Source organism: Pavona decussata, unplaced genomic scaffold (assembly GCF_977016875.1).
Source record: "Pavona decussata unplaced genomic scaffold, jaPavDecu1.1 SCAFFOLD_207, whole genome shotgun sequence".
In the NCBI taxonomy this organism is placed as follows: Eukaryota; Metazoa; Cnidaria; class Anthozoa; order Scleractinia; family Agariciidae; genus Pavona; species Pavona decussata.
This window is the reverse complement of record NW_028145612.1, coordinates 3,216,904-3,233,464: the sequence shown is the minus strand read 5'-3', so window position 1 is coordinate 3,233,464 and position 16,561 is coordinate 3,216,904. Positions and strand designations below refer to the sequence as shown.

At 37.7% G+C, this 16,561-nt stretch overlaps 2 protein-coding genes across 5 annotated transcripts in view; one reads left to right on the top strand and one right to left on the bottom strand.

Moving 5' to 3' along the window:
• Positions 1 to 9,246, top strand: part of LOC146460932 (uncharacterized) — a 35,029-nt gene extending 25,783 nt beyond the window's left edge. The window contains exon 2 of the mRNA XM_085087751.1: positions 8,299 to 9,246. Coding sequence (XP_084943877.1) covers positions 8,299 to 8,699 — 401 coding nt within the window. The 3' untranslated portion in view covers positions 8,700 to 9,246. The remainder of the gene's footprint in view (positions 1 to 8,298) is intronic.
• LOC146460931 (protein APCDD1-like) overlaps positions 1 to 15,985 on the bottom strand; it is a 28,907-nt gene extending 12,922 nt beyond the window's left edge. The window contains exons 1-2 of one of the 4 annotated variants that reach the window (XM_085087748.1): positions 15,901 to 15,985; positions 15,710 to 15,818 (exon numbers count right to left, since the gene is read on the bottom strand). The gene's annotated coding sequence lies outside the window, so the exon portion shown is untranslated. Of the gene's footprint in view, positions 1 to 2,953; positions 3,130 to 3,821; positions 4,019 to 15,709; positions 15,819 to 15,900 lie in introns of those variants that run through there. The other 3 variants (XM_085087746.1, XM_085087749.1, XM_085087745.1) reach the window with 3 other exon arrangements.
• Between the last annotated feature and the right edge of the window lie 576 nt (positions 15,986 to 16,561).

Sequence of the window (16,561 nt, the reverse complement as noted above, 5' to 3'; positions counted from 1 at the left end):
CGGCTCCAGTATTACTGTTGGAGCTAAAACTACTTCCAAACTGTACGTAGCCAATTGAAGTGATGTTTGTACAACAGTTACATGTATAGATTAGCTGAATTTGTTGATCAATAAAAATCAATGTGGATTTGCACCTGTTTCTGTTGCTGTTGAACAGAAAAAGTATCAATGAATTTGAGACACCATGTAGTGTAATAAACCAATAAAAGACAAAGTTTTATTTTCATTCCATGAATTGAAATGTTTAAGGTAGCGACAAAAACCTAAAAACACCCACGATCAATGCACGATGTTAAAAAAAAAAAAAAAAAAAACCTCGGAGCGCAGTCACTGATCATAGACCGCATCCTTGAATTATCGATCGTAATTCCACATCATAGCGCACCGTGTTTAGCTAAGGGTGGGTGACTGGCAATAAATTGGGCGAGTGATGATACCTTGCATGTAATGTTTAGTTTTAAGCCTTTCGGCACATTCAAACGACAGTCATTATGATAGCTAATTTTGAAGCATGACACAAAAAGTATTTGGAGTATGTAAGCGCAGAGTGTTCCAGGGTTGAAAGGATAACAAATTTATCTTTCACTGAAGGATAAAGACACTACGCCATAAAAAATGCACATTATCCATTGAGTATTTGATTTCCTAAAACGTCTCTTTAACTTAAAGTAACTGATGATTATATTATCTTCCTTCCCGAGCGATTGTCTGGGGTTTCTATCGCATGGAGTGACATGCATTTTTTTCCTTTTTTGGTACCATTTGCAAAAAAATCCCGTTAAAGAAATCACCACCCCAAAACATTTACTCCACGTTAACAATAAACGATTTCCCTATCCTAATTAGTAATTTCAGTGTCTGCTCCGCCACTGAGCAAGCTTGAAGTAGATTTCGAGTGAAAGAGCAGTTTTTGTTTAATTTCGTGAAATTCATTTGTTACATTTTGAGTGCCGGGTCGGGGAACCGATAAATTACAGGAAATGCAAGTCTCAGTAAATCCCACTAAAAAACATCGACTTCTCCAAATCGCATTATAGAGGTCCCACTCAGTCCTCAAATCATTAGTATGGAATATAAACTCCCCAATGGTAAGCAATGCAACTTAACTTGAAACAAAAGGTTGTTATTTTAATGTTGAAGATGTTGCGTTTAAACGGCAGTAGGTTTGCGATGTTAATTATCCCATTTTCTTTCGCGATGAGAAGAGAAGAGAAGAGAAGAGAGTTTTAGTGGTATTCTACAGTCACCGCTCATTCGCAAAAGAATTCAATAAATGAAAGTAAAATAAAGAAACTTTAGCAACCAAATTTCAATCGTGACAAAGCTAAAAGAAGTGGAAACAGGATCAGAACTCACTAAAGACAAGAATTTCTGCACAAACGAAAACATGCAGAAACACGTCTGTAATACATTTTTGTCCTTTTTTTATTTCATCCCAGCTTCCTGGCAAGTGTTTCTAGTGAACCGATCTGTCGACATGACCATGGAATCGGTTTAGATCCGAGTGGGATTATGATAAAAACACCTGGTTAGTAATCCTCTAATCGCTTTAAAACGTTTTCTCAATTCCCAAGAGGTAACCGTTAAACATTTAAAGTTTGTAACGAGGGCAAAGGCAAGACGTATTATGTAGCCAATAATAACATTTGCACGCAAAATTAGCTTCACGTACAGGCTCACCACATTTGATTTTGGCAAGCAAGAATGGACTACTGTGGTTGAATATGTGTCTTTGGATTAATACTAGTCCTTAGGTATTGTTTACAACAATCAACATTTAACGTTTCCTGATCAGTAGGAATGTAGCGTGATACTTAACAGGGGCACCCAACACCAGCGAAATTTAAATGAACTAATTAAAAAAAATGTATGTTCTCGTGTTTTCTACAATACTTAAAAGTCCTAGTTCTGCTGAATTTTGAAGTGACTGTGGCTGAAATTTGCTTAAAACAGTTAAGCGGGTGCTCTCGACCGTGGGTTCACGTTAGAGTGAACTTGCTTTCAGCTTGGGTTCTCGCTCGTTTGATTCCGTCAAGATTTGTTAGCTATAGAGTCTTTTAGCAAGTAGGCTGTCTCAAATATTCCAACTTGGATGCTAAATCACTTGAGCAAATTTGTCTTCAACTGTGACGCAAAGAAGTTGAAATCATCTGCTCATTTAAGATCCTATTCCCAGAGAATCTGTCAATGTTATTGAAATGAATCGTCCCAAGGCAAGTGAACGAGACTCGAATACTTTTATCAGTGATTATTCAGTGCGTTGACTATTTTGGAGAAATTTTAAATGTTATAAGGATTAGCTCATAACTCTACTTGCAGACTGATTTACTATTGTGCTATTGACTGCAAGGTTTTAGTTGTTTCGATTATTTCGGGAAAAACGTTCTTATGAAAACTGCGCACCTCTTAGGCTTATTCTGTTTATAAGACTCAAGCTGACAATCAACTTTTTAAATGAACGTTTTGATGACAAGTCAAAAGTCAGTAATTCTGACGGTAGCTTGGTTAATTTTTACTAAACAAAAATATATCGAACTGAAAAACGATATGTGAAAGCGGCGCTTTTAAAGCAACCATGGTTAAAAACTTTGTAAACTTTGTGCAATCATTGATATTTCTTTGAAGGCCGATGTACTAGATTTACGCTTCTTTCGTACTTAGCAACCTCCAACGAGCATCCATAACTCGATAGTTGCACGCTGCACGTTTACCATTTCTTAAATAAAGCGACATCTCTTTCGCGAAGGTTGTGAGCTGGAGGATGAAAAATGTTAACTGTTTTTTTAAAACCTGGATTTTTTCCCTACCTACACAGTACATTTTTAATCACTTCCAAACAGGCAAGGCTTTGATTTCCCTGCTAGCTTATAGTTTCTCTCATCAGTTAAGCTCGAATTTCTGAGGTGACTAACACCGTCTCTTGTATTATATCCGAAACAATTGCGAGGCTTACCTTCAAGGAAGACAGCTGTAGATACAATTACCCTACTTCTCTTGTCTGAAACTGAGAACTCTTTTGAAGCGTTGTGGAAAGGCACTTCCGATCGGCAGAAAGGTACGCAGCAATTTCCTTAGCTGCTTTTAGAACACATGGAAAGTACGTTATGGTTTGTTCACGTGCATTCAGCACCTTTAGCGGGAAGGCCACGATTAAATGAGATAAGGCTTTCTCACTCACAAAACCATAAAGATCATCTTAAAAACTTAACTCTGTCTGATCTTTAAAATTCACCGCAAGTATTTCAATCATTTACACTAATGCCCTCCTACTTCACTGCATGATCAGGGCAAAAGTGAGCTAAAATTCTTTCACCAACTGTTTAATCCATTAACGTATTATTAAAATTGCAAGACTGAAAAGATGTAAAAAATATGACATTTGCTTTAAATTTTCAAATTATTCTCACATTCGAAATGTCATTGAAAAGGTAATCAAATATTCTGTTATACATAAATGAACACAGACGTGACCGATTCCGTGCTTTTTTCGTCCTATGATAAGCCATAAATATAAGCTCATAATTACTTTAAATTTGGTAGACGCAGAATTCAATGAGCGGTTACCGACAAACGTTTGTAATAATCGCTTTTCCGTGATTGTAAAACTCAAAGAAGATTGTCTTGCCACAAACTGTTCAAAGAACTACGAAAATCTGTCAGGAAACATTGTAGTAAAAAAATCGTAACTCCACTGTTTGTTTGCCATAGCGTAGCCAAATTTGGACATCTGCTCGAGTTTTCACCAACATGTTACATTGTTTTATAGTTATTGAACAATTTAGTTTCTAATGGTCTTTATGATTTTGTAATACGTCTTCTACCTGTCTTAGCTGGTCGTGGTAGTTGAAATGCCTTACATCTGATGCAACCTGATGTTGTACCAATGTCCATTTCTCAAGTCCATTATATAGTTAAATGGACTTTTCCGTCGAAAGCAGTTTTCCTAAAACAAGGCATGATGATGTCGTTAAGTCTAATTAAAGAAGTTAAAACATCATTGAAATAATTTTTTTTACATGCGAAACAATTGCCTGACACCGCATTTAACATGCAGTCACGTCCTAAAGGATTGCGGCCTTTTCCGTCATTGAATTAATTTTCAAACTTATATTGACATGAACCTATTATTAAATGCTTAATAAGGCATTCCTTTTATATTAATGAGTTTAATTTCATGATGGCTAGCATCATTAAACAGAAAGATTAATATCATAGCGTGTCAATAAAGACCCCTCAATAACCAACTTCGTAGTTTATTAAGACATTTTTGTGGCAACCTGCTAGATAAGAAAGGTTGAAGTGCTTTAATACTAACAAGCATTCTATCTTGAAAAAGATCAACCGAAAGAACTAAACTGTCAAAAATTTCATCAGAGTATTCATGCCACCCGTGAGATTTAACTTATTCCGTTGAATTCTTTATTCAATATGTGGTAGCACTTATTTTGAGCACGTTTTGGATTTTTTCTTCTTCACGTAATTGTCTCTCCAACTTTTACAGTTCGGAAATTGAACAGTAGCAAACTCGGCTTTGTTTTAAAAGCATCCGCCGCTAAACTTTTTCATTTCCTTTTGAACAGACGGTGTGAAGTCAAAATAAAGGGCGGAAAATGGATACAGCCTTTTAAAGCAATCAGTCGAAATCAATAGGAAGCGCAATTTGTTTCGATCACAAGGCACGACATACCACCCGTTGTTTCAAATTAAAGCGATGATCGCAAAGACGCATAAATAAATTTTCATTCCCAGGCAAGGATTTTTTTTAATCTTTCATATTAATTAATTTAGTGTCGGTCTTGCTTACATGCGTTTGAAACCACCAAAGTTAATTAACTTTTACCTTTTCTCGATACGTTTCTAATAAGTGTTTTACTTGATAATTTTTAAAGTTCCATTTCACATTATTAATGTATCTGTTTTACCTGTTTTGAAGAAACTCCCAGCGTCATTAAACGTTTGACTTGGACGTTGCTTAACTTACAAAAAATAGCATAAATGTTACGAGCTGACTTTAAGTATTTAAAACTGACTTTTTAAATGAAAAAGCAAAACAACAAGCTTTTATGACGGATATTAATCCCTTATTAATTTGTTATGAATCTTAATGTAAATTAGACCTCTTTGTAGAGTGAGTTTAATTAAGTCTCGAAAGAAAGATCAATAGTCAGCGCCGGTGTAAGAACAAAACAGACAACAAAACGAAGTAATAATTCGTATTATATACTTTGTATTTTCGGTGTGAGGTCTGTTTCGACAAAGTGTGGAGCAACAAAATCATTTCTGATCGCAAGCAGTTAGAGCTTTTAAATACAGACAACTCCTTATTAAGGCAGTTCAGTTAGCTCAAAGAGACCAAACCTCATATCATTCTTTTTTCTAATTCGGACTCTTCTATAATACTGACACGAGTTCAGCTCTCTGGCAACCTTTGGTGTACGTGTTTAAGAGTTTCCCTTGCATATGTCTTCTTTAGCCCTTTTTTCGTTCAAATCCGTTAACAACTAATGAGTTCTGCTTTCCAGATCTACAATAACTCTCATAAAGTAAGTACACAGAGCGGCAGAGGAGATGTACTGGCAAAGCTGATGACTAACAATGACAATCACTAACTTTGAATTCGTTGAAAATGGAAGGTCATTAATAATATAGCTCTCCTAAACAAAACTTCCATTGACGAGAGTTGCGCATGTGTCGCACGTTAGACGTCCTTGAGTGCTAACTTGAGTGCCGGGGCCGGAGCTTGTCATATCAAGCCGCTCTGATTTATTCCTTTATCCAATGTAATTCCCTGAGGGAGAATTTACATTGAATCAACGCTTTTTGCAAATTAGTCCTGTCCATCACTCCCAAGCATTACCTGTACAAATTTCGGGTGCGAATAAGATATGCCGATATTCAGACTTCATCCTCAGGCAAGTAATTCAGCAAAAACAAATGAAATATGTAAAATCAACACTCCACAAATTTGCAACGCTAGAGTTAGCGCCTGCTTATCGATCAACTTTACAGCGACTAGTACACTTGAATACATATTAACGTTTCCTCTTTACGAACATTAATCACGATACAACGTACGTTTCAAAATGTCATGGTGCTCGTTTGTGTTACTGATCCTTCCAACGTTTTCCTTGACTGTACGGGCAGCACTATATCGTTCATTTCTATAGTGAACAGACTCAAGCTTTGACTGTTATCAGAGAAGTTTGACTGTGAGTATAGTTAAACCTTCCGACTAACAAAACTATGACAGCAGACCAAGGCTTCTCTGGCCTGATCGTTCAATGCATGCGTGATTCTACTTCGTTACAGTTCCCTTGACTCTCTCACCAGCCATTGGGAAGGAGATAAAAGATAACACGATAGCAGCGAAAGAGACTCCAGAGACTGAGTAATAAATTTACGAAAATATGAGACTTTAAGTATTGCCCTTATTTGTGTTTCTACTTAGTTTCGCATCATGTGGATAAAATTATGAGTAGAAGGTAAACGGCCCCTCGACGTGATAAGATAATCAATAAGTATAAGGCAATGCGCCTTCAAATGTCTCCTCAGTGGGCTTAATACACGTGCAAACTACCTTGTGCTTATGCTTGAGCTTATGATTACTCTTGTTTTACCGAAAATTGAAAACAGGCATATTTAAAGAGTTAAATGGTCAGAGAAAGAGCCCCTCGACTGATCAAAAGAGCAGTTCGATATCCTTTTTTTTTTGTGTTCACAGAACCGAACTGAACTGAACGTCCTAAACACTAGGCTTAGCCACAAGATGTTGAAAATTTCCCGAAATATTGCTAAAATAAATAAAAAAAGTTTCCGAAAAATCACTGATTTTTCACTTAAATTCCCAAAAAATTACCGAAGCGTTGCCTTTGGTTAAACAAAGAGTTGGTCTAGAACTTCCCCCAAATGCTCAAAAGTTGCCCATTCTTCTGAACTGTTGCCCGTGTGTTACTTTCTGAAATGTTTCCTTAGAACCCTCCCACTCAGAAGAGTCTCCAGAGTTGGAATCCAAACCATTGTTGTTGTCCACCATTTTGCTTTCGGCTTTCACACTTGAGCGTGAGGCGCGAGGCGCTGGGTACATTGTACCCGGGCTAACCGCTGACCTTTTTCATTGCTTGACTGCCAAGACATTCGCCGTCGATCTGTTTAATTTTTATTTCTTGTGGAGTTGTGTGTCAGTCACAACAAAAATCAGGGATCAGATGTAATAAGGGTCAAATATTGTTGTTAGATGCATCACGTTTTGGAATATAGAGAGTTTCTTACTGAAATATTAGAACAAAGATAAATAAAAATACATGTCAAGATGCTGTTTGAACAGAAAGTTGAATTGCAGGAAACCAAAAAGGTTGCCAAATAAGTGAAAAGATGCTGCGCATCTTGTGGCTAAGCCTAACAAACGCGCTAGAATCAGAATGGTCGAACAAGCGAACGACCGAGTCTAGTGGCTACTGAGTAAATCTGCGAACTGTCAGTTCTTCATTATGGTAGCCATTTAGCGCACAAGTGAAGTTGAATTGTTTCTCGCCGTGTTTCCGATCTGTCGGGCGATTTGGAGGTTTAAGCTTTATCTACGACACGTGTCCATTGGTATTTCCGTTAGGATCGCGTTTACGGTTGTTTTGTTGAAAGGAAGGGTTTCCTAAAGTTAATTGCCAATTAGGGTCTTTTTTCTTAGTAGGTATGCCTTAGCTTGGTTATGATATCTGCCCAAGGTTCTTGACTTTATCATGTAACGTCATTTCAGCGGAAGGAGAACTTTAAACTGCATTCCCTTTGGGAATATCATGCACCATTCAGTGGTTTGACGCTCTTGAGCGTTTGCCATCCACTCTGAAAAGAATTTTCTTCCGCTATTAGATGACGTAGCATCTAAGAAGAGGCATCTGCTATGTTTACTCTTTTATCAGTTGAAACTACAATAACGTTAACAAAGAAATGCCTAATCATTGATAAACAAACATAACTTGTTAAAAACAACCCTAACTTTTAAGCTCTTTGGGCTTTAAGTATTTATCACTCCAAACGAGTTTGGTGACCCCCAGATCGCAGATCATTTCAAAATTTCTTTTCATAACCAGACTAACGATTTTTTTTATCCACAAGAAGTTTTACTAGCTGAAATAACGTCACGATCACTTTTGGTTTACAACGAGCTGTGGAAAACTTACCCTTCCTATTTACGTTGTCGGCTATTTCAAGTTGCTGTTTTGCATGTAATACCGGGGAAAGTGAGGTGAAATAAAACTCGAAATCTTAACATTCGTTAACCACATTAATTTCATTTACCAATAGGTGAACTTTTGTATGGTACCTTGGCAGTTGGTGCGGGAGCCTTATGTGATTCAAAACAAGTAGAAAGTTATTCATGGCAACCTTTGCGAGCGGGAACAGCAACTTCGGAAAGTCATCAGCTGGACATTCATAACTCAATCGAGCTGGATGATGATCAGTCAACCAACGTCGATAAATCCACCTGCTCCAGAAAGGTATGTTGCAAGGCCGAACAGATCCTTCCTATCGGTGGGGAAAATACCAAAAGGTTTGTCCCCCATATAGCAATTGGGCTTCATGCAGGCTCAGTGGAGGAACTTTATGTCGGTGACAGGTCACCCAACTTAACGAAATATCCTGAGAGATCGGGCTTAATAGCAGAGTTTAGAGCGTGGGTAGAGCTAACCAAAAAGGCTTGGTGACGCACGAGCGTTGGAATGTTGAAAGGGACTTGCCATGACTTACCACAAGACTAGATCCGGTGATGGCCTTAGAAGACACGGCTGATGGGATGAGGGCATAGAGAGAAGATAGCTGAATTGGAAGAGATAAAACCAGCATTTAATTGATCAGTGAAGCTTCCAGGTAAGCTGGGACTGTCTAGCCTCCTGCGATGAAAATTTTGCCCGAGCAGGAGGACGTAGACGTGACGTTTTAAAACTACAATAGCAACTGACGTCAGCTGGAGACCCTAAGCAACCACGGTGGCAACGTCAAAACGAAAACGTCGCTGGCAAATATGACTTGACGTTATTTGACCTTCCTCTTGACTATCCCAAATTGTTCAACTTGTACAATCTAAGATGAACTATCCAGTAACTATATTGGTACGAAAGACGTTCAAGTTGTAAAATAAAACTTTGAACTGATAAACATCGTACTCGATCAGTAACTAACGAGAGTTTCCTTGTCCAAAATATGACGACCGCAAAAATATAATGATGATCTTTCTCAAGGTTCAGTGTTCAAATCTAGAATAGTCTCCAACCTTCCCTAAAACTGACTTAAGAAAAAATTTTTTTAACTCGAATTAAAGAAATTCATTCTGAGAGACTGAGAATGACTACGCGGCGGTCTCCCAGATTGAATCACGAGCTTTAAAATATGAATTTGAAGTAGTTATGCTTGGTTTTGTTCCTCGTCGTTGCCCTGTACACTACACAATAAGACCGCGCCTCCGTTAAAGTGATTAACGCTAGATTCCTTTTTTTTTTTTTGCTAGATTACTTCTAGTGCATGCATCAACTTCTTCTTATTTCGCCCTTAGAGTGAATTTGTCGCTCCAAAGTGGCTGTTTGCCTGCCTGATTTAAGGTTGTTAAGTGTGGAGCTGATCATTTGCAATTTGCTAACTTTCGCCCCGTCTCAAATTTGTATCTTTTTTCAAAGTTTCGGACAAGGCAATTGCAGCACAACGGACTGATCACCTTAATACCAACAAGTGCTTACTGGAATGGAAGAATTTCAATTGGCCTACAAGTGTCATAATAGCACAGAAACATAGCACATGAGTTAAATTTTCTTTTTTCCCCAAAACAATAACGGAATGGAACACCTTGCCACTGGCCGTAGCTGAGTCAGATTCTGTTTCGTCTTTCACAGCTAAACTGGGAAAATTGATATTAATTAAGAAAAAATAGGTCACTAGTTGAGTGACTTCCATAGAGCTTTTTTAAAGCTATACACTTAATTACAATCAACTAATGAAGGATGGAGATTGTTCCATTCTGACCTCATGTGGAAATTTTTTTTATAGGAGACATGTATATGGAAGAAAGAAAGAGAATGCTCTCCTGGGAGCCCAGAGTGATGTTTCAGTTTGAAAGATGTTGAAAATAACAAACCTGTTATTTTTTTACTGCTTGATTTATTGGCTGCCTTCGATCTCGTTGATCGTACCCTTTTGGTATTAAGACTGAAGAGTGTTTTGGTGTTAGGGACACTGCTTTGAATTGGTTTCAGTCGTATCTTCAGTCACGTAGACAGTTTGCTTTGGTTAATGAAATTGCGTCCGACTTCAGATGCTGTGCAGTAAGCTTAAGAAATAACAAGCTAAGACTGAACTCTTGATTATCAGCTCCAAACATATTCACTGAACCCTAAACTACAACAAAATTAGCCGGATGACGGATGTAACTAAACCAAATGAAAGGAGTTACATTTGATTAGCCAGAAAGCGCGATCATAATTTATAGCACCTATCTCTGTTGGCATCCAGTATGTTTCAGGATTATTTTAAAAATCTTATTGCTGACCTGGAAGGCATGCAATAGGTTACTTGATGAAGCTGTTGTAATCTTAAGGCGAACGGAGATAGAACACATTCTATAGCTGGAACTAAACTTTGGAACAAATTACCACTTAATCAGTGAGGCAATCATCACCCATATCAGTATTCAATTCTCATTTATTTATTCTTAATATCATTTTTAAGTAGTATCTTTAATATTTTTATTGCGTAGGTGCATCAGTTTAATTTCAGTTTAATTTCAGCCTTATTTTAAGCGCCAAGGGCAACTATAGAGGAGCTGACACTTAAAAAATAATTCTTCTCCTTCTTCTTATTTTCAAGCTGTTTTGTACCAGTGCCACTGTTTTTCCGATGAAATTTTATTGTTTTACGACGTTCGATCTCCTTGCCTCTGCAATGCCGGTGCAGTGCTCTACCAAATGAGCTATCAAGCCAACTGGGAGCTGGTCATATTATGAGTTCGTGATATACCCGTGAAGGATAAATAAATAAATGTAAATATATGGAACATATATTTTGAACTGCGGATGAAAGATCAAATAGAAGAAAGATCCTCGCAGTTACTACGCAACTTTAATAAGCAGTTGCGTCTCAGGCTTTCTTCTCGCAACTGCTTAAATTGCGTAGTAACTGCGAGGATCTTTCTTCTATTTGATCTTTCATCCGCAGTTCAAAATATATGTTTCTTTTATTTACATTTATTTAACAAGAATTTAGAACTTACTCAGTTACATTCGGAAATTCGACAATGCACTTGGTAAATCCTGTAGTCACTTTCTCGTGGAGCACAGCGTCAATTAAGATTTTAGTTAAGTGCCACTTTGAGTGTCCATAGACGTAGCCTCCTTTTGGCTCGTCACGCAATCTTTCCTCCCCAACGAACGTCTGCTGATCCGAGCGGGAAAAAACGTTGACCAATCACAGCAGACTTCCAGATCTGGAAAGTGCACTTTGAACTCGGAGTGTTTTCGCGTGAGTATACGAGGAGTAAACATGGCAATGGCTGGTGTGGCCTTTCAACGAGTGTGTGAAACTTTTTCTTCGGGATTAGAGTTTTTAACTCCCGAAAAAAAAAAAAAAAACCTAAAGAAAAGGAAAAAAGAGAAGAAGCCGGGCTCGTGTCATCGTGTCTCGCAAAACTATTAATTTTCAGACGCCAATTTCGCTTTCTCAGAGGGAAAACACACCTTTTCGAAACGATAAACTGAAAGAAAAACTCCTAAGGAATACTTGATAGTTTCAACAGCGGAAATCCGATAATTAACGGCGAAGAAATTGTGCTTCAGGGACAAATTGTCACAGCCGACGAGCAAGCGGACGTCTCAGATCATTATTTTAGCCACGGACTTTCTTGGTAATGTTTTAGTACTTGCCGGGAATCCAATTCACATAAAACAACAGGTTTGATTGTAAATTTGTACTTATATACTTTTCTAATTGACCGATTCTTCGTATTCCTAACAGTTTTTTTTGCGAAATTTTTAAAAACCGTTTATCGTCTCGGATCAAAAATTGTACGCCTTTGCATCTTAAAAACAAAGACTTATCTGCATAATAATTCAGTTGTCTATTTTCTTTCTATTTTCATTGAAAAAACGTGACAACTGCGTAAATGTTGCTTAAACAAACACATGTACTCGCGAGCGGAAACTGAATTCTCTAATGGTAACGCGAGGTTCACATTTTCAAGAATTTTTTTTGAAAACTTTTAAATGGCAAACAGTGTATTTTATTCGATAATTAGAATTTTAGACCAAAGGAGTTGTTGCTTTTTTTTTTTTTACCCTGTATTTTTTACTGAACATGGGGTTGATTTTCTCACGATGACGCATGAACCAATTGTTAAATAGCTTAGCGCCGATTGGCTCTCCGTTAATTTGCACGTGCTCAGATGTCTCGTTGGGAGGAAAGGTTGCGTGACGAGCCAATACAGCGTCTGCGAGGGAGGCTATCATAGCAAACCGTTATTGATAACTTTTTAGTTGCCCATAACAAAAAAACATATCGTGTGTGAATCAAGTTATCGACCACAAATGGTGAAAAATAAAGTCGTCAACAACAAACTGCCCCTTCCATCACGGCGTTTTTAAACCACCTTTATTTTATACTTTTGTCTAGTTATACATTTAACTATTTTTATGTTTTTATTTTTTAAAAAAAATATTACCGCTGACCGATTGGCAAGAATCATCAATTTTGATGGAGGCAAATTAATGGTAGATGACGTAGATAGGTTAAATTGGTGCAAAATGCCAAATTTGATCTATAGCTTCTGTATGATGTGAGCAGTGGAGTTAACGGATTATTCAAGGGCTACTGTAGCCGGGGTAAGAAATTAATTCACTCATAATTCCCTCTACTCGGCCGCGGTAAAAAATTCAGTTTCGCTACGGGCCTGATTACATTATAAGTTATATTACTCCATGTCTTATATGATCATAAACTGGCCGATCACCGCAGCATATCGAAAATATTATGGAAAATCTTTAATATACAGCTCAAGGCTAATTTAGATGAACCAATTTATCGGCCGGAGTGGTATGTTCAATCGCGTGCCCCTGGCATGGGCTAATTTACACGTTACAGTTTGTCCGTTGTTTTCTTTTTCTGATGGTGTAGCGCGGGATAAAACTCGGCCTGATTCAAAATCTGTGGAACTGTGACAGAGTGTTATAATTTTTGTCCGCTTATTCATTTTCTTTGTTGAATTGTACCAAATCGGCTCGATTAATCGGTGCGTGTGACACGTCATTACACCTTCCAGAAATTAGTTGCACGTACAAACGGAATATAATAATTTTTTTTTAAGTTCACGTCTAATGTTTTATGTCCTAGAGGAAAAGAACTGCAAACTTTGAATCTATATAAAGCAGGCTGCATTCCTGGTGCGAGACTAGAATACCTAAAAACAATAAAGAATAAGACTCCCAGCTGAAGATTCAGAGAGGCATTGTTTAAAATCAAACATCAAACGACGACTGGAATAATATTGCTGGTGTTATAATTAATTCCCTGCGATAAAAGCAAAGGGGTTTTCGTTTGATGCGACAAAAACGAGAAGTGGGATTAGCATTACAAAGAAACCCGCCTTTAAAACTCGTTTAGTCTGTTTAGTGATTCAAATTGCTTCAGTTTCTGTCGGGTTCCATTTAGTTAATAAGAAAGTTGTATAGAAAACAGTTGAAACCGCCATTCGCTGCTGCCCATGTCGCTCTCCGCTAGACCGTTTCTGACAACACTTTGATGTCTGATCGTGTTTTAACTGGTCAAAATGACGAGTCAAATTTCCAGACTGATCAATATAAACTAAAAAAACTAACCGATAGAAGTTATTTTCACACTATATTTTTAATTTCTTATTTTCTTTCTCCACAAAGGAAGCTCATAATTGATATCAAATCAACAGTAGCCCGCATGGCGATTAAAATCGAAGTCAGACTGAACGAGCTCTCACGGAGAGCTCTTCTTAAACTCCAACAATTCCCTAAACTTGCGTTTTATCACGAAAAAAATTGTTTTTGTTCGACAAATTCTCAGGTACGTCGGCGTACCACGGAGCATATCGGCGGTCCTACAAAAAGTGTAATTGGTTAATAGAAAGACACTGACAGCAGAGGCCTACGTTAAGCGTGGGCGAGTCTCGTTAGTTTAACTTCCCTATGTAATTAGTTGAATATCTTGATCCAGCTGCCTCTTATTGTGGCAGGCCGACAGCGGAACTGCACAAAAATGGAAGGACTCAACTACGCTGCGTGTCTTATGTTATCACCATGCATGGCTTCGTTTTATTTGGGTATTTTTGCAATTTCGCATCATTTTAAAAACCATTTTATTTCCTGCCAAAATAACTCAACAAAATTTTTTTTTAAGATGAACTTGCCAACATATTTTTGTCTCGCTCGTGCTGAACAAGACAAAGGCTATTGAAGATCACCTATTAGGCCTTATTAGGCATAGCGTTTTGGTTCAGGGCTTGAATCCCAAATATCTCTGAGACAGAAACCAACCGTGTAAATTAAATCAATCTCATCTTGGATATCCCCAGAAAATAAAACGGAGGTTCGCGCGAAGTTAACTTGTTTTTAAAGACTTAACTACACTTTGTCTTGGCTTAGAAAATCCTGCTAGCGCAGATAAATGAGATAAATGTTAAGCATGATTTTGAACCACGAAACATGAAGTGCACATTGCACATAGAAATAAGTTCTGAAGGTATAATAAAATATCAAAAGTTCACGCGCTTAGTGTTAAATGCTGGTGAAATCCAAAGATATCGCCGCACGTTGGAAAGCTGACAGCCAAACCTATCTCTTTCTACAAGAAATTCTGATCACTTGAAGAGCGATAAGTGAATATTCTTTAGTGCAGCTATCCACCGACTCAGTGATGCATGTACCAGCTAGTGAATATCTAGCCTCTATAAATCCCTTTCTATTTCAAGCTGTGAAAGTGGCGAAACCCCTTGCACAAAACCCAGGACAATGCCGAGAGGTGAATATTTAATATCATCCAGAATTTGGGTAGCCAATCAGAAAGTTCGAACACCACTACCCACTGGTTTAGTGTGTCACACTAATAGATAATGTGAAGTGTAGGCAGTTGTTATTTTCGGCGGTGTGTGGTAGCCGCCAAAAACAATGGTTGAGTTGTTACGAACTTTCTTGAAAGAGTAGCCCACGTCCATGTTAGTAGGGACCTTCAGATTTGACTACGAGGATGAATTGTTACTGAAATGAAGGTTTGGCCGAAAAGTGATCACTTTTCACATTAATCTTGTTTCTTCGCTGTTAAACAAAGGAGAGGAGTTAGAGTTATGGGAACAAGATTGGTTTGAAATTCGTAATCGTACTCAGATCTGCAGGTCCCTATTATGCAATAGCCTCCAACAATGTTGCGATTTTCCCAGCGTATATACTGCTATAGCAAGACTTTATCGCCGGACATATCTGACGGTTATCACGAGAGCTGTTTTATATTTAACTAATAGCGTTGCTTTTAATATAGGATAGATACGACGTAGCTTTAGACTTATTCTGGTTTTGCTATTTTTATTTTTACTTTGCTAGGCGGCGTAATTATTATTTACTAACCGCAACAGGGCACCGTCACAACATTCGAACAATTAGTTTGCTAACTGGCAGAACTGGCAGGAAGTTGTCATCAAATCTAAACAAAAGCTTACTTTGCCACTGGTTCAGCTCAGTCTGCATGTTGGTGTAGTTTGATTTTCTCTCAGGATAAGAGGTGCAGCGTCTAATGAAGACTCTTGTGGGTGACATGAAACGCTAGTTCTAACGAAATGAGAAAGTGCAGCTGATGCTTGCTCATAATAAAAACAATATTGCTTTTGTTTATGAATAATAAACATCTTACCAGAAGGAGTAAACAGATGCAGTTGCGATGATGGCTTGTAAAATTTGATCTATGAAGGCCAGCGTCCCTTGCCAAGGAAGATACCGTATATTGTTTTCCCTGGATTTAATAGAAATAAATAGGAAGCGACTTTATCAATTTCGTCTTAAATAGTCTTTCTTGAGTTTGTACAGGAAATGAAAGGTTCCAAAATTAACTATTTACAAAGTGATAGTGTCTTCTGTGTACCTGAACGTGACCGATTCAGACTAAGGGACATGAAGGCAGTCATGTCTCAGTATACTGAATCGAGTTTTAAACCCACAGAAGATCTTTTCTTCAAACGTTTTGGCGATAGTTTATTTTCGTGTTTTTGTGTTGATCGGATAATCACCTCTGCGAGTATTCTATATATGGACTAATTGAAGTCAGCAAACCCCAAATTTGTTCTACTCGAATAAAGCATAACCAAAATTTTTGCCGGGATTAAAAATATTTGATATTAGCAGTTCTTGTTTGCTGGCTACGCGAAGTAAATGCTGAGATAGTACCAAATAAAATAGAATAAGAATAACTGCATAATCATACTGATCAATAACCTGAGTCAGAATTTAAAGCCATTTGGTAGCCCTTAGTATGTATACCTATCTTAACGCTATCTGCCGGACTGACTTAGGTTTAT